At 62.4% G+C, this 17,041-nt stretch overlaps 2 protein-coding genes across 2 annotated transcripts in view; one reads left to right on the top strand and one right to left on the bottom strand.

Moving 5' to 3' along the window:
* Positions 1-13,286, top strand: part of GPSM1 (G protein signaling modulator 1) — a 25,059-nt gene extending 11,773 nt beyond the window's left edge. Inside the window, exons 11-16 of the mRNA XM_021708122.1 lie at positions 3,073-3,160; positions 3,652-3,722; positions 4,548-4,724; positions 9,629-9,785; positions 10,235-10,443; positions 11,613-13,286. Coding sequence (XP_021563797.1) covers positions 3,073-3,160; positions 3,652-3,722; positions 4,548-4,724; positions 9,629-9,785; positions 10,235-10,443; positions 11,613-11,816 — 906 coding nt within the window. The 3' untranslated portion in view covers positions 11,817-13,286. The remainder of the gene's footprint in view (positions 1-3,072; positions 3,161-3,651; positions 3,723-4,547; positions 4,725-9,628; positions 9,786-10,234; positions 10,444-11,612) is intronic.
* Positions 13,287-15,778: 2,492 nt separating this feature from the next.
* The window catches only part of DNLZ (DNL-type zinc finger), a 2,308-nt gene continuing 1,045 nt past the window's right edge, over positions 15,779-17,041 (bottom strand). Inside the window, exons 2-3 of the mRNA XM_008049216.1 lie at positions 16,830-16,969; positions 15,779-16,068 (exon numbers count right to left, since the gene is read on the bottom strand). Of these exons, the coding sequence (XP_008047407.1) occupies positions 15,900-16,068; positions 16,830-16,969 (309 nt within the window). The 3' untranslated portion in view covers positions 15,779-15,899. The remainder of the gene's footprint in view (positions 16,069-16,829; positions 16,970-17,041) is intronic.

Below are 17,041 nucleotides of genomic sequence, written 5' to 3'. Positions count from 1 at the left end.
TTTCAAACCATTGGAGGGAGAGAGTGAGGGACAGGCCAGGGCAGCTGTGCATCATCAGAGCCAAGGGGGTGGGGTGGGGGGCGGGGTGCTGCCCCTGGGAGGGCAGGTGGGACAGAATGCCCCAAGATGTTCGGGGGGCTCAAGTCGGCCATTGATCATACACATCCAGAGCTGACCAGGGACAGAAATGATGATAGTGTGATGGCCAGGCTTGAGTGATGTCCGTGCTGGGTGTGTGTCAGTGCTGGGAGAAGTTTCCAGACCTTGTCTTTGTAGGCGGAAGGGTCAGGAAAGGCAATCCAGTGGGGCCAGGACCTGAGGGCCCTCCGTCAGGTGGCTCAGCCAAGGGTACTGAACTCAACACCTCGGCAGATCTTCAGACAGAGGGTGCATTCAGCTTCCCACCGCCCCTGCCTGGCCTTGGGGAGCCTGACGTGGAGGCAGATGCAGGTTGTGTCTCAGAAGGGTATTTCTGTCTCATTGGCCGGGCGTGGTGGCTCATGCCTGGAATCCAGCACTTTAGGAGGCCAAGACAAGAGAATTGCTTGAGCCCAAGACTTTGAGACCGGCCTGGGCAACATAGCAAGACCTCATCTCTAAAAATAAAAATAAAAAAATTAGCCGGGCATGGTGGCACACAACTGTAATCCCAGTTACTCGGGAGGCTGAGGCAGAAGGATCGCCTGAACCCAGGAGTTCAAGACTGTGGTGAGTTGTGATTGTGCCACTGCACTCCAGCCTGGATGACTTAGTGAGACGACCCTGATTCAAAAAAAAAATTTTTTTTTAAAAAGGGTATTTCTGCCTCTGCTGTGGCCGAGCCCAGACAGGCAGCATCGTGGTGGAGGGCTACGCCGGGAGGAAGCAGCTGTGAGGGGCCTGGGGCCTCACAGACAAGGTGGGGAAACTGAGTCAAGCCCCCAGGTTAGTGCAAGGAGGGAGATGCAGCAGGGTCTTCACAGGATGTGGTTTGCCTGCCTGCCCTACAGGGGTCGCTCAGCACTGACTCTGCCCCTGTCATTTCCATGGGGGAAGGGGACAAGCCCCAAATTCCATGTGGTTCTGGAATGATCCCACAATGTCTTCCTCAGAGCTGCCTTCCTCATGCAGGGTGGCATGGGCAGCGGGCAGCCCTCCAGAGAACAGTACTCCCAGCCCCAGCCCCATCCTGTCTTGTTCAGGCTGCCTGGACACCTGAATGTGCCTGGGCCAGGAGATGCCACCTGCTGTGGCTATTTTCAGGGACAGAAGCAGGACCCCATGGACCACCACAGCCTGAATGTGCCCAGGCTGGAGATGTCACCAGTCGGGGCTGTTTTCAGGGGCAGAAACAGGACCCCATGGACCACCACAGCCTGAATGTGCCCAGGCTGGAGATGTCACCAGTCGGGGCTGTTTTCAGGGGCAGAAGCAGGACCCCATGGACCACCACAGCCTGAATGTGCCCAGGCTGGAGATGTCACCAGTCGGGGCTGTTTTCAGGGGCAGAAGCAGGACCCCATGGACCACCAGGCACAGGGCTGGGGCAGGGAGCCCTGCTCTGGCATCTGTGTGGGGAATGGGAGGGGCAGCAGATGGGCCCTGGCCCCTCGAAGCTGCATCAGCTGGCCTGATTTAGCCAATCTCAGACAGCTGCCCCCCAAGACCTGGCCTGTTCTCATCTCCTGATTGGGCCTCTGAGTCCGCTGGCAGCCCCCGTGTGCCTCTGGTTCCATGCATTTCTGACCCAGGCTATTGGAGAGCAGGGCCTCAGGTGTGGCATCTTCAGGGCCCCAAGGCCAGGAGAGGGGAAGGGCCCGCCAACCCACACCCACCCTGCCCCCTGACTTCCCAGTGCATTCTGCCCCCTCTGACTGGCTCTGAATCACTGCCCACTTTGTAGGAAGCCCTAGATGTGAGGTATGGGAACTGGAGGTGGGAGGACCAACCTGAGCCCCCAAAGTCCTTGGCTCCCCCTGCTCCTTTCACCCCAACCATGTCAGGACGCCTGCCATCTAAACTGGCAATGTGGAGTGCTGGTAACCAGGCCCAGCCAGTGCCCTGTGCCCACCAGGCCCCTTCTTGGCCATCTAACGCCCCTGGCTGGTTCTTGCCACCGCCATGCACTGGGTGGAGGCAAGGACCCCATGTCCCAGTCAGGGTGGAGGCCTGGCCTCTATCCAGTGCCTCAGACAACTGCCCCCCAAGATGCTGGCCTAGTCTCATCTGCAGGTAGGTCCTGTGAAGGAAGCCCTGAGGGCCCCTGAGACTCTGTCCTGCTCCAAGTCCCCTTTCTCCCCTTCCTGATAGTCTGACCCAGGCATTTATTTACTTATTTATCTATCCATTTACTTTTGTGTCACCCAGTGCAATGGCACACGATCACAGCTTACTGTAGCCTCGACCTCCTGGGCCCAGGTGATCCTCCCACCTCAGGCTCCCGAGTAGCTAGGACCACGGGCACACCATTGCGCCCAACTAATTTTTTCATTTGTATATAGATAGGGTCTCACTATGTTACCCCAGCTGGTCTCAAACTCCTGGGCTCAAGCAGTCCTCTTGCCTCGGCCTCCCAAAGTGCTGCGATTACAGGCATGAGACACTGCACCAGGCCTGTCAGCACTTATTTAAATCGGGGCCCCGTGGGGGTGGGGAAACTCATTGGCTTGGAGACCCAGCAGTACAGACAATGCTGGGAGGGACTGTGCCTGGTGGTCCAGCCCTGTCCTCTGGGGCCCAGTGTGGGTGAGTGACCACCTGGGCCGGATCCCTCTCTCTGAGGACACCGTGTTCTAAGCAGGGTGAGTGGGCACAGCATCCAGAGCTGATGGGAGGTGTCCAGGCGGCACACTGAGGCCCCTGCACCCTTTCTGGACCCCAGGGCTGCTAACAATGGAGCAAGGATCCCCCGGCAGCTGTGTCTTCTGATGTGGAGGGCCTGGCTTGGATGTCTCGGCCTGGCCAGCTCCCTTGCCCACATGTTGCCAGCATGCACAAGTAGCTTCACTTTGTGAGTTGAGCAGTGACCACTGAGGGGACTGTCCTATCTGGCTGCTGTTAGACGCCTGACATGGCCGGCCAACCTCCCATCAGTTCCCAGCCACATCCCTGCTGGCCTGTCTGATAGAGGATGCCCCTGAGTACCAAAAGGTGGCCACAGAGCCAGAACACTGGCCCAGAGGTGCCAAGACTGGACACTCAGTGTCGCCAAGCCAGGGCTCAGTCTGCCCACAGCCTGTAGGGTTCCCCGGCACCATCAATGTCCAGTGTGTCTGCAGGGGGCGGGGTGAGCCTGAAGAGAAGGCTCAGGGTCTTTTCTGTAGGCAGCAGTTCCCTGGGACAGGCATTAGTGGGTTCCTCGTCATCCCCTCTGCCTGGAATGTCCTGCTGCCTTTTCCGTGCTCGCCTGTATCCCCTCCATCTCACGCAGCGCTTCTCATAGAGGCCCCTGAAGGCCCTCGGTCTCAGCTGGCCTCTACAGCGCTTCCCACAGGGTTTCCTGGCTGGGGTCATTCTTCACGTTCCAGATGCTTCTAGTTTCCAGTCTGGCCCCCCCGGGAGGGAGGGCAGCTCTGCCAGACTGCTTCTTCTCAACCCCTGGAGGGCCTTCGCCTGGACAGCTGACTCGAGGCACGAGGGTCATGCTGGCTGACTGAGCCCTGTGTCTTCCAGGGGCCAGGCCCAAGAGGACGCAGAGGCTGAGCGCTGAGACCTGGGACCTGCTGAGGCTTCCCCTGGAGCGGGTGAGCAGGACTGGGGGACACGGGATAGACGTCGCACAGCTGCCGTCAGGGGTTAATGGGGCGGGTGCGGTGTTTGCCCAGCTGTCGCCACCCGCTTCAGCCTTGACACTGGGAGATAAATACGTCCTCAGCAGCCAGGGCCTGGCTGGGCCCATCTGCCACCTGCCCTTAAGGCCCCCAGCACCTGACCCCCACAGAGTACCTCACTGGCTGGACAGCTGTGCCCCCAGGGCATGAGGTATGGTCCTTACACATTGTAGCCTGGAGCTCCACCTGGCCACTGTGTCGCCAGTGTTCCCAGGGAGCCTGAGGCAGGGACACCCACTTCTGGCTGCTCCAGGTGGTGCCATTGACTGGGGCTCTGTCAACCCAGAAGGACAAACAGATTCAGGGGCTGGGTGGAGGTGGGGACCTGGGCTGGCTCTGTGCCTGCTGAGTGGGTGCTATGTAGCCCTGGGCAGTGGCCTAGCTTCTCTGAGCCTCTGGTTTTTCGAGCACAGCCCCTAGGTTCAGCTGTGGGTGGCTGTCAGGGGCCTGATCAGGGACAAGGATCAGGGTTGTCCATGGCTGCTTTCGTTGCCCAGTGTGACATGAATGACATCCGGGAGCTCAGTGCCCCTCGGGTGTCCACTCCACCTCTCCCTGCCCCAGCCAAGGGTGCCCACAGCCCACAGGCCTCTGCCTCCTTCCTCGGGAACAGAGTGCCTACTGTGTGTGTCCGTGAAATAGGGTGGCAACTGCACCCACCTGGCCTACTTAGGGTCCTGTGACTGGGGACGTTGATTTGAAATCGCCGTGCCCATGTATAGCCTTCCCCCTCCCCAGGAGCAGAATGGAGACAGCCACCACGCAGGGGACTGGCGGGGGCCCAGCAGGGACACGCTCCCCCTTCCCGTGAGGAGCCGGAAGTACCAGGAAGGGCCAGATGCTGAGAGGAGGCCCCGGGAGGGCAGTCACTCCCCACTGGACAGTGCGGACGTCCGGGTGCAGGTGACTCGCACGGTAGGTGCCCCAGACAGCGGGGCCAGGCCAGGGGTAGACAAGCACAGAATCTGCATGGCACCCCCTGTCCCCTCTGCTGCCAAGCCCGTGGGAGGCCAGGCCGGGCCCAGTCACACCAGGGAGGCAGAGGCCCCTAGCAGGCCTGGCTCTGTGTGTCTCCTGGAACCCCTGTGTGTGGTCAGTGCAGGGCACCCAGACTCAGGCAGTCCAGGCACCAGAGTACCTCCCAGGGACATTCTGGGCTGGGCTCTCCCTGCATGGTCAGGCCCTACCTCTCTTTGGGCCCCAGTTTCCGTCTTTGTCATCCATTGGGAACTGGCTCTTCTTGGTCTTCAGGTGGTCTAGCTCTCTGTTCCCAGCCCCACTGAGACCCTCCAGACCCTTGTGGAGGGTCTGAAAGGGATTGGCTGCACAGACCTGCCCCCTGGTGGGACACCCCCCTGTGGTGGGAGCCTCCAGCCTGCTGGGGACTGGGATCGGCTGGCAGGGGCTCTGGCCAGTGACGTTAGCCCTGGGAGTCCTCTGGTGGAATTCCCTGAGAGGTGGTTGACAACTCCGGGGGATCCACAGAGCTTTAGGGCAGTGAGTCCCCGAGCAGGTCAGGTCCTGCTGCTCTGGCCCAGCTGAAAAGCAGGGGAGTGGGGTCTTCTTGTTGTTTGCGGGGAGTATGGACAGGACAAGAAGATCCCAGGAGGTACCAGCTGAGGAGTGGATTGTGCAGGGGGTGTGGCTAGGGTGGCCCATGCTTAGCTGCAGAGTCTCTGGGGAGGAGGCAGCAGGAAGCTGGCATCCATCCAGGGCTCCTCCTGGTTGGGTTGGGAGACCCCACACCCACCTGGGTCTGGAAGCTTCGTGGGGCTGGAGAGTGACACATGGCCCAGCAAGTGTCTAGTGCAGCCTGAGGGCCCCTCAAGTCCTGGGGCCTGGCCCGGAGTCTCTTCCTGGGTGGGACGTGGTCAGTTTTTGTTGCAGCAGAAGTGGGGGGGAGTGGGAGACAGTGGCCAAGTGGACAGATGGATGGATGGGGATGGACAGACAGGAGGTCAGTGGGTGGATGGAGGGTGGACAGACAGGCTGGCGGTCAGGCAGAGGGACAGGCGAGGGATGGGGCCCAGCCTCTGGCCAGCAGGTGTCCTGCTTCCTCCTGTGCTAGGCCCGGGCACTCTCTTCAGGCATGTGGGAATTGGTTGGGGTTCGGGGCACAGAGGGGCCGGGTCCAGGTTCAGAGGTCAGTCTGGAGCCTGGACCCCACCCTGAGCAGGACACCTGGGTCCAAACCCCCAGAAATTAGTCTAAAAATAGTGCCCTCCATGGGCTTAATCAGCACTGTCCCCGCCTGCCGGGGGCATGGGTGCTGTGCTAGGTATTCTTAGCCCAAAAGGCTGCCTGAGCCCATCATTCTACCGGCTGGGTGCAGCCTCCTCTGACCTCATTTGACCCCTGGGCCACCCCTGGGCCTGCTGGTTGACGAGGGCCTGTCCACTGGTGTGTGATAGGAGGAGAGGGCACCGGGAGTACCCAGCTAGGTCCCCCTGAGCGTCCTTCACCCAGTCTCCGTGGCCTGGCGGGAGGGACAAGACTGAGACCCAGGTCCCTGCCCTATCCATCGCTGGCTCTGCTGGTCACATCTGGGCCAACTAGGAAGGAGCAGGAGGCTGGCAGTGTGTGTGCACCAAGCCAGGGCCAGTTGACTCAGGAGCAGGGCTCCCCTAGGCTGCGTGTGTCCCCAGGAAACTCCCCTGGATATCCTGGGCGTCCCCTGGATTCCCCTGGGCATCCTGCTTTGTGGGCCCCAGTTGCCTAACCCACCAGTCTGGGGACTTCGGCTGACCTGCCCTGAGTAGCTGAGTAGCTCCCCTGCTGTGGGCCCTGTTCTTCCTGCCCCTGCTGATACCTCCTAGGGCAGGACACCCAGGAGACAGATGAGATCTCGGGACCAGATAGAACGGGGTCTGTGGGGACATGGAAGAGCCTCTTGGGCCTCCTGCCATTCCTGGCCCGCTGCCCTCCCTGAGACCGCAGCCTTGGGTGCCCTGAAGTAAGGACTGTCCACTCCCCAGGTGGCAACCTGCGTGGGGGCTGCAGCGAGGGTGGGTTGGGAACACTGGAGGGTGATGGCTGAGTAGGTCCCCTCCGCTTTTAATGAGGTTCCACAGGGGTAGGCCTTCACCTCTGAGCCTTGGAGTCCTCATCTGTAAAGTGCAGCTGACACTGACACTGTCACCGTTGTGGATGGCCCAGCCCTGCGCCTCCCAGCCCTGCCTCTGCCCACTGCCTCCCACACCCCTGGGTCTGCACCCAGGCAGTACAGGGGCCTTCACCCAGTGCAGACAGGGACTTTGGGGTCTGGGGGCCCAGAGAACTTGTCCTGGGATGGGGGTAGGGGACAGCAGGGTGGCCTCAGAGGCTGGGGACAGTGTTCTAGAGTGGGCCCAGCTAGAGAGAGATGAAGGGGTGGCCAGCCAACATGGCTGGAGCTGAGCTGGGCTGGGAAGGCCTCGAAGCCAGGGCACTGGGATGCCACTGAGGGCTCTGGAGTGGCAAGGGCCGGAGCAGGCAGAGCAGGGAAGGAAATTATTGGTTCCTCGGGGGCCTCAGGAATTGGGCTGAAGAAAGGCGGCTTCCCGCGGCTGGCCCAGCCCCTGGAAGGACGCCCAGGGGCCTGGATGTCAGCAGGAAAGGGGCCTTTCGCATTAGCTTTCCACCGCCACAGGCCCCCGGGGCGCCCGCCCACAGCTCGAGGGAGAGCACCCTCTCCTGCGTCAGAGTGTTTACGGAGTGCGCCTGTGTGCCTGTGTGTGTGTGTCTGTGTGTGCTTGTGTGTGTGTGTGAGAGAGAGAGAGAGAGAGAGTGTGTGCGCGCTTAACGAGGGAGGAAGGGAGGGCAGAGGCTGGGAGAGACAAGCCCTCACCCGGGCTCCTATTTAAGCCTCAGGCATCCCAGCATCGAGGCGACTTGGCGCTTCAGCCAGGGTGGTGGTGGTTGTGGCACAGGGCCCCTTGGCATCCTGTCTGGACTCTGCGTGGCTGATCACCCCGCGGGGCTCCTTGCGGCTGCTGTGGAGAGAGACTGTGTTCCAGCGTGAGTGAGGGGTCCTTGCAGTCCCTGGCAGGTGGAAGCTCTGGGCATTCCTGGGCCTCCGTGAAGATGGGGTGGGTAGACCTGACCTGGGTCTGTCCCTTCCTCCATAGGAGAACCTGGGCTTATTCGAAACCAAGAGAGATTGGAGTCAGACTTAAGGAGAAACTCTGAGACATTCAGGAAGGAAGGAGCCAGGGTTTGGGGGAAGGGAGAGGTTGGAGCAGGGAGGTGGTTCCCTCAAGACCCCCTGGGTGTGTCCTGCTGGGAGGCTGTGGTCTCGGAGCCCAGAGTCACGCTCCTGAGGGGCTTGTCCCTGGGGAAGGCATTAGACCCTTGCCAGTGGCCTGGGCTTGGGGAGGGGAAGGGCCCAGGTGCAGATCCTAGAGGAACGGTCAGCTTTTGCTACAGTGCCTCAGGTGTGGCCCAGGTGGGATGGGACCAGGGGAGTCTCAGGGCAAACCCTATTCTCCTTCAAGTGCATCCCCGGAGCCCCAGGTTTCAGCCCAGGGGAGGCTGGAGGAGTCAGGGGGGTCCAGCCCTGGGCCCCAGCAGGTCCTACCTTTTCCCTGGGGGCCCTTGCTCAGTTCACCTGGCTCGAGGTTCAGGCACAGGGGCTGGTGGGGGGCTGGAGCAACAGGAGCTTTGACCCTGGCAGCAGGCAATGCTGTGTCCACCCTCCCTTCTGTGCTGAAGCCCACAACTGCTCTGGGCCCCACTTCTGGCCCCCACAGCCTGGACCATGCTCCCTTCTGGACCATCCCAGGGGGGTGCCTGTGGGTCCTAGAGCCCCAGGTCAAAGGCGTGTGGCCCTCGGTGCTAGTTCTCCCTTCCTTCCTGGTTTAGGGGCTACAGACCTGACCAGGCCACAGAGGAAGAGGCCCTGCGGGGAAGGGTGCTTAGCTCTCCCTCCCCAGCTTCAGCTCGGGACAGGTGGCTTGGGGCCTGCCTGGGAGGGTGCCCTGGGGGCCCAGAGCTGGAGAGGGTCTCTCTCAGTACTGCTTCCTGCCAGGTCACCCCCCGCAGGCTCCCCTTTGCCTCTGGAGACCTCGCCTGAGTCCAGACCTAAAACAAGGTTGCCATGAACCCTCAGCTTCATTCGGGGAGTCCAGTCTGGGGCTCGCTGTGTCCGAATCCCGACTCTGCTCCTGTGACCTTGGGCGGGTCACACAACCCCTCTGTGCCTCACTGTCCTCTGTGCATCCAGCCAGTGACAGGAGTCATCCCTATCTCCTGGGTCCTGGGGAGTTCCAGATGTCAGGAATCCTAGGCTGGCTGCATCAGCTCCCAGGAGGCGATGTCTGCTGTCTCCTGTTCATTGGGTCCCTGAAGAAGCCACCAGCCACGAGATGGTTGGGCTGGAGTAAGCAGGGCATGGATGAGGCCTCGGACCAGGTCCTGTGAGGCTTGGGGGCACAGGGTGGGCCTGCTCTGGCCCCTCGGGAGGCCCCAAGAGACCACGCCTCCCAGCCTCCCTTGTAAGGATGTGCAGACTGAAGCTGGGGTGGAACTCACTCCTTCCAAGTTCACTCCTTCAGCAGGCTCTGGGGAGTGCTGTGCGGAGGCCGGGGCTGACATCGGGCGTGATTGGCGCTTGGGGGCAGGGGCCACAGCGAAGGTGGCCCGGGCCGTCTGGGGGTGTTTCAGGCTGAGGCTGGGGAGGGTGGGAAGGCAGCCATGGGAGGGGGGAAGTGGGGCTGGTGGCATTGGGCACCGGGACATCTGGCACACATCCTGGGGAGGGGCAGGGGACAGAAGAGGGTCCTGAGGCTGGGCAGGCAGCCCCCGACGGTATCCAGGGTCTGAGTGGCCCCTTCCCTCCCCAGAGCATCCCCAGGGCACCGTCTTCGGACGAGGAGTGCTTTTTTGACCTGCTGAGCAGGTTCCAGAGCAGCCGCATGGATGAGCAGCGCTGTCCCCTGGAGGAGGGTCAGGCCGGGGCTGCCGAGGCCACAGCTGCCCCCACTCTGGAGGAGAGGGTCGGTGAGTGCCTCCCCAGTCAGGCTCCCTCGGGCCAGCGCAGGGCCCAGGTCAGGGCCGGGGCTGTCAGTCCCTCCCTCAGAGAAGAGCTTGCCGAAGGCAGGGACAGACCAGCTGCAGAGTGCCCTTGTCACCGAGAGCACCACCCCCACCCACACCCCTGCGTGGGCCCAGAGCTGATCCTGGGAGGTGTGTAATTATCCCACCCTCCGGAACACACTGCCAGAGCATATCACAGTCTCAGGGAGTAGAGAGGCTGGGACTCTCCTCCCCCTCTTGGAGGCCCCGGAAGTGGGTAGAGGGACACCTCGGGAACTGGTGTCCCCAGGAGTGTGGTGGGCTGGGCTCAGAGGTCTGGGGTCAGAGCTCCAGCTGCCCCGGCCTGGCCTCAGACCTGAGCCTGCAGCAGGTCCCAGCCAGGAGCCCCAGGCCTCACCCCCCTGCCCCCACAGCCCCGCCCTCGATGACAGCCTCACCCCAGACCGAGGAGTTCTTTGACCTCATCGCCAGCTCGCAGAGCCGCCGGCTGGATGACCAGCGGGCCAGCGTGGGCAGCCTGCCTGGGCTGCGCATCACCCACAACAATGTGGGCCACCTCCGAGGTGACACGGACCCCCAGGAGCCAGGCGACGAGTTCTTCAACATGCTCATCAAGTACCAGGTGGGCCTGCAGCGGGGGTGGGGACTGAGGCCCCTCTGCTGTCCAAAGGGGATGTCCCTCAGGATGAGGGGGGCTGTGGTCCCTTGGGTTCAGGCTGTGTCTGAGGGCCTCCCTAAGGGGATGGAGCCACAGATCAGTGGCCGGGGTTGGTTTGGCCAGCATCACGGGATAAGCAGGGGTGCTCAGATCCACCCTCCTTCCTGGGAGCCCCCGAAAAGGCAGCCCCAGGACACCCTCAGGTGGGGCTGTCCCTTCTGGGCAGGAGTTCGGGCCACCAGGGATCTGACCAACTGTCCATATCTGGAAAGAGAAAAGCAAGGGCTGGACAGCAGCCCAAGTGGGGAGGACAAGGATGGTCCAGACAGGGACCAGAGGACAGCCAGAGCAGAGGGGACAGTCTGGAGGGCAGAATGGGGAGGGGCACCAGCGATGCTTCCTCATCGGGGCAGGGGTGAGCAAGGGGAGTGGGCATAGGGCTGTGCTGCTGAGCTGGAACCCTGGGAGCCTCATGGTCACCGTGGGGTCCAGCACCTGCTGGCCAGGACGGGGAGTACAGCAGGCAGGGTTCAGGGTCAGGAGACTTAGGAAAACACCTTGAGGTGGCAGCTGCTTGGCCACCCACGTGCAGAGCCAGAAGTTTCAGGGTCCCACGTTCACCCCCACAGAGGAGAGGAAGCCCCAGTCCTGGGCCAGGTGTCCGACATGCCACTTCAAAGCCGGGTCCTCCCACGAAGCCCAGAGCCCCTCGACCACACGCATACCTGCGCCGGCAGCTGCACCGGCTCCCATCCCTCCTGCGCCAGGCCTTACAGAGAAGCCCCAACGCCCCTGTAGGCCCCCCAGCCTCCATGGGGTCAACTGCCTGACCAAAGGGTCAGCCCCAGGCTGCACCAGCTTCCAGGACAGTCCCTGGGGATCAGAGGTCCCTGGGGAGCCACCGTCTCCCGGGCCGGGCCCACCCCCACACCCAGCAGGTTCTACCTGCTGCTGCCGGGCAGGCCAGCCCCAGGCTCTGGGGGTCACAGCCACAGAAGACCGTTCTCGGGGTGAGGGCTCCCAGCACAAGACCCAGAGCCAAGCAGGCCCCGGAGCCAACTTCCCAGGTGGACACAGGAGGGCTGAGATGGCCGGTCCCGCCGCGTGAGCCCACTGTGTTTGTGTCCACCCAGTCCTCCAGAATTGACGACCAGCGCTGTCCACCTCCTGACGTGCTGCCCCGAGGCCCCACCATGCCGGACGAGGACTTCTTCAGCCTCATTCAGAGGGTGCAGGCCAAGCGCATGGATGAGCAGCGTGTGGACCTCACCGGGAGCCCTGAGCAGGAGGCCGGCGGGCCCGAGCCCCAGCAGCAGTGCCAGCCTGGCACCAGCTAAAGCCTTGAGCCCTCAGCCAGGCCTGCCCTTCCCCCACTCCAGGACGCCGGGGGCTCGCCGTTATCCATGATGCCCACGGCCCCCCAAGAAGCTGAATCCTCCCAGGGCCATGGCTAAGGACGAGCTCGCCCCCCATCCCCGGCCCTCCCCACTGAGCCAACACCGGGCACGTGACCACCGCAGCCTCCCATAGGGGGCGGGTGCACTTCTGTCCTGGGCCAGCCCCCACGTAGTCCACGGCTTCCTAGAGGATCACCTGGCCCAGCCTCACTCCTGTCCCTGCCCCTGCCCCAGGCTGGGCCGGGCCTGCAGCATGTTGGTCCCAGACCCGGTGCTGTCCCAACGACCCTCTAGGCCCTCTCCCCACTCCCCTCAGGCTCCATCCCGTCCTGCCAAATGTGAAAGCTGCCGTCTCCCACCCCCAGAAGTGTCTCTGAGCCTCTTCTCGGGGCCGCCTGTGACAAGGACATGTTCTGCACCCCAAAAGCTGGCCCCAGGTGGCTACGTGGCATCCACGCTCAGTACCCTCTGGCCTTGTGCCCGGGCAGGGCTGCCCCCACATGCAGCCTAGCTGGAGGAAGAGGTCAGCAACCACAGCGTGCCCTCCCCAGATCACATGAGCCAGACAAGACAGTGAGGGGCAGCCTCGAGGTGCCCCCCGGAGTCCCCGGGACCCTTGAGGAGGGCTGGGCCTGTCTCAAGAGAAAAGGAAAGAAAGGTCCCAAACAACGTTTCTAAACTCCAAGTCCCCAGCAGGAATGCCAGTGAGGCCTGGTTCTGGGGATGCCGGCTGGCAGCGAGGGCCAGAGAGCCAGGGGGGCAGTGGCACTAGGCTTTGTGGCCATGGCCCGAGTTGGGGGTCCAGCAGAAGCTTGGAGGGTTTGGCTCAGCTCAACCCTCCAGACCCCCCAAATGAGAACTCCCTTCTCTCCCCACCAGCTGGGGGCGATTACATCACTGCCTTCTCTCCAAGGGAGGACCCACAAGGCACCAAGCTGGGGTCTCTGAGATGCAGGCAGGCCCATCAGGGGCCGTGGTCTCTGCTCCCGTCCAGACCCTGCCTCCGCCCACCTCCTGCAGGGCCCAAGGCAGTCCTACTGGAGAGCTCTGAGAGCCATGTGTGGCCCCCAGCCCCCAGGGTGAATGGTAGCCCCTCTCCAGATGGTGCCACATCTAGGCCCTGCTCTCTGAGCCTGGAACAGCCCAGGAGCTGGCGGGAGCCCAGGCAGGGCAGGGTGGAGGCCCAGCTCTGGGCTCAGGTGACCCCTCTTGAGATGGAGGTGTCACCCTGAGGGCAGGGACAGATGCCAGAGCACAGGGTCTCCGGGATGGGCCACCCCGCATACTTGAATGTACATGTGTATTTATTGCTCACACGTGTGTTTGCCATGTTGTCAATGGGTCCTTTCCAACCCAAGAGGTACATTTGTTTTTCTGTTTTTCCCGAAGAATAAAATCTGCCAAGTTGAATGCTGTCCATATTGGAATGAACTGGGACTGACCTGACCCACGGGGTCAAGAGGTTGCACTGTGCAATGCGTCTCCCAGCCAGGCCACTGGGTCCAAGCCCACCCAAACACCCACTGTCAGGTCCCCAGAGGCCTCTGGAGGAACGGGGGTCCCTGGTCGCTGAGGGGGTGGGGCTCAGAAGTAGGAAGCCCCTTGCTGTCACCACCGATGCCTGCACCTCCTTCCTCTGAGCCCCTTGGGGACAGAGGCCACTGACAATCTGTGGCTTCGAGGGCTGGCCCTCCCAAGCAGCCTCCTGTTGGGTTGGCCCAGCTGTCCACACAGCCCCTCAAGGGCTCAGTCTGCTGCAGCCCACCCTAGGAGTTGGATCCCATGGGCCACCGGGCCGTCCAGGCACAGTGGAGCCTCACCCTCACCCTAGCGGGCCCTGGACCCACAGGGCTCCCACCAGGGGACACAGCTGCACCAGGCAGCCAGGTGAGTGTTGGCAGGGCCATCCCATGCACCCACAGCCAGCCCGTGCTCCTGGTCCTGGCCCAGTCCCCTATAGGTATCCCTACTCACAGGAGGGTCTTGGACGATGCTGCCCCGATTCCAGATCCTAAAGCCACGAGACCGTTCCTGGGCCACAGACACTGTCTCTGGGAGCCCTTTGGGGCTCTGGGGTTTAGCACGGGGTTCAGCTTAACTCAGTGTTACTGCCTCCACCCCGGAAGGGGCTGCCTTTGGAACAACCTGGCAGTGTACTCCAGGTCAGTCTAGGGGTCTAGCCAGTTTGTGAGGCACAGCCTACCACACAGGGTCCCAGGTAACGCTGCATGGGGCCAGGGGAGCACAGCACAGCAAAGGAGGTGCAGCGTGGCCATGATGCGGTAGCCCTGGATGAGTGCCATGGACGGCCTGTGCTGGCACAGCTGTGAAGCCAGCTTGGGGAGATGCCTTTTGATGACGGCGGGCCACCCAGCAGGGCGTAGCACCCATCCCAGACCAACCGCCATCCCCAAGAGGAAGAAAGCCTGGACTGAGAGCCAGGGCTGAGGGCAGGAGAGGCCCCCCCACCACAGCTCGCAGTGACCACGTATGGCGCTGCAGGCCTGGCTCTCACACCTGCAGGGGTAAGGGATGAGGATCGGGCACAGTCCCTTCCAGAAGCCTGGCTGGGGGTGGGAAGAGAAGGGCCGAGGGAGGGGAGTTCAGAAGGGGTCCAAGGCAGGGGCTGGCGGGACACGGCTGGGCTCACAGGGGCTGGCCACCGGGCCTCTACTACCTCCAGGAACCAGCCAGCCCTGGAAGGGGCATCCCTCCAGGGCCAGCAAGGCGATGTCAGCGCACCAGAATACAGAAAAAGCATGGTTGACACACACGCCCCAACTGTAGACCTCAGTTTCCCCATCCACAATGGCAGGACTGGCCCGAGCAGCTCTCCTAGGATCCAGCTCCACACTTCCAGGCCCGCCAGCTCCCTGGGCCTCCCCAGATGTTGCCAACACTCGGGCCAGGGAGGCAGCCGGGCCCCCCTAACCCACCAGCCTCCTGCACTCCCAGACCCCCAGGAGCCTCCAGCTGGTGCCCCCGTGGCCTCGGGGCCTGCTGTGGAGGGGGGCAGGCCCAGCTGTGTGGGGCTGGCTCAGCTTCAGGGACTGAGACAGTGCCCACGGACGGCGCCGGAGGCTCTAGGCAGGACTGGTCGAGGGTCGTTTGCCGAGGGAGGGATGGGGTAATTCGAGCGCTGGAGTAACTGGCATGAGCTAGTTGTCATCACTAGCCTAGGTCCTGCCAGGGGACCACATCAGTCCCCATCTCGCTTGGTTCAGCTGCCACCTCCCACCCTGGCCTCATCCCAGTTACTCCCTGCCAGACGGTGGCTGATGCTGAAGGTCACACAGCCCAGAACACGGCTGGAAATAAACACGCTCCGGTGCTCACTCGCTCTCATAAACACAGGCACATCCTGAGCGTGCTGTCAAACAAGGCTGCAAGACGAGCCCCACACGTGGTGGAGGGGCATGGAGGCGGAGGGCAGGCGCTGCCAGTTGCCTATCTGAGGTTCCCGGCATCTCAGGTGCTTGGGGAGGCCCGGATTGCTCCCGGGGTCTCTCAGCCCTTGGATCCCACTCCCCATCCGAGCTTCGGACACGGCCACAACACAGCCACTTGTCCTGCCTGCGGCCAGTGAGCAGGTCTAGTTTCCCTGGTCCCTGAGGGTCAGGGTTGGGGTCTGCACCAGCTAGTGGAAGGAAGCCATCAGTGCTGCCCAGGGGAACAGCAGGTGGCACAGGAGAAGGCAGAGGCTCAAAGGAGTCAAGTGACCTGCCCACTGCCCAGCTGCAGCATGTCTGACTCCATGTCCAGCCCCCTTCCCACGGGTCCTACTGTGGGCACATGCTGGGTGAGGCCTGGGGTCCTACAGCTGCAGAGCCCTACCCAGCAGCCCGGGGGGCCATGGCAATCGACCTGACTCCAGAAAAAGAAACATCACCAGAGCCACAGGCCCCGGCATCTGGAAATGATATGTTTATTGATAGAAAACAGGCCAAGTCCGGAGAGGCCCAGGGCTGAGAAACATCCCTCGTCTGGAAGGCAGAAGTCCCACAGCACAAGGGAGCATGGGAGTCAGCCCGGCTCCGTCTTGCCAGAGTGAGTGGGGCCCTTGTCTTCACCCTCTTCCAGAGCAGCAGCAGACGCGGGGTCCCCTGCAGCCTCCAGGACCAGTTCCAGGGCCCCCTCGCCGACCACCCGGTGCACCTGCTCCCCTTTGGCAGCCAGGATCTCTTCGATGTTCCTGAAGGACAGAGAGGTGGCACAACTCTCCAAGTCCCGCAGTTCGTCCTGTTCTCGGCCTGAGGTCACCTCAGTCAGGTGCAAGCCACAAGCATCAGGCCTGGCACTCGTGTGGCATCAGGTCACGTGGCACCCCAGGGAGCCGGCCTGTGGGCCCTTATCCTGCTCTGCCAGGCAGCACTACGTGGCTGTTCCCAGCAGTTCTGCCCCTGCCCTACATGTCAGAGAGGAGGCTCTGTGTAGTCCCGGGTCTGACAGGAGGACGGTCACAGGCAAGAGGCTGGGCACCGCCAAGCCCCACAGGCCGTCTTTGTGGGACCTTCTGCTGTTGGCCCATCCTTAGATGACAACATGGAGCTCAGAAGCCAGAGGGTGTTGCCTAGGGCCTCCCAGGCAGTCTCTGAGCAGGCTCCTGACACCCACCTCCACTGCTCTCCCAGGTCCCCATCCACTCTACCTGAAGCTCACCCAAGTCCCACTGTGGTCAACCGACCCTGAGGTGGCACACAAGGGAAAGCACCATGCCAGAAAGTGACACTGCTGAGGTCAGGCAGTGAGGCAGGGTCAGAGGGGTGGCCAGATTTAGCAAACAATCTGCCCAGCACTGAGGGCCTACCTATACTAAGAAACTTCTTAGAAACTTCCATGGTTTATCTAAAATTCACATAGACTCGTGCATCCTAGATCGATAAGGAAGCTGGGCTGCCCAGGTGGGGGAGGCCAGGAGTATCCTGCTGGGTGGGCTCCTGGCCCAGGACCCACCTCTTCCCGTCCAGGTCTGAGAACCAGCCCAGGTTGTCGGCGATGATGTGACGGTTCTGGCAGCCAGGGCAGGTCACAATGACCACACCCTGGTGATAAGCCAGCTTGGAGATGCGCTTAGAGGACCGAGCCCCGCAGACCTAGCTGGGACACAGAGCCACGTGAGGCGAGGAGCCCGGCCCTCGGCCCTGCGCCTCCCGGGAAGGCCTGTC

This window comes from Carlito syrichta, unplaced genomic scaffold (genome assembly GCF_000164805.1).
Source record: "Carlito syrichta isolate Samal-C Ts95f unplaced genomic scaffold, Tarsius_syrichta-2.0.1 Scaffold130732, whole genome shotgun sequence".
Lineage (NCBI taxonomy): Eukaryota > Metazoa > Chordata > Mammalia > Primates > Tarsiidae > Carlito > Carlito syrichta.
The sequence above is the reverse complement of the archived record's forward strand: the minus strand, read 5'-3'. Positions and strand labels throughout refer to the sequence as shown.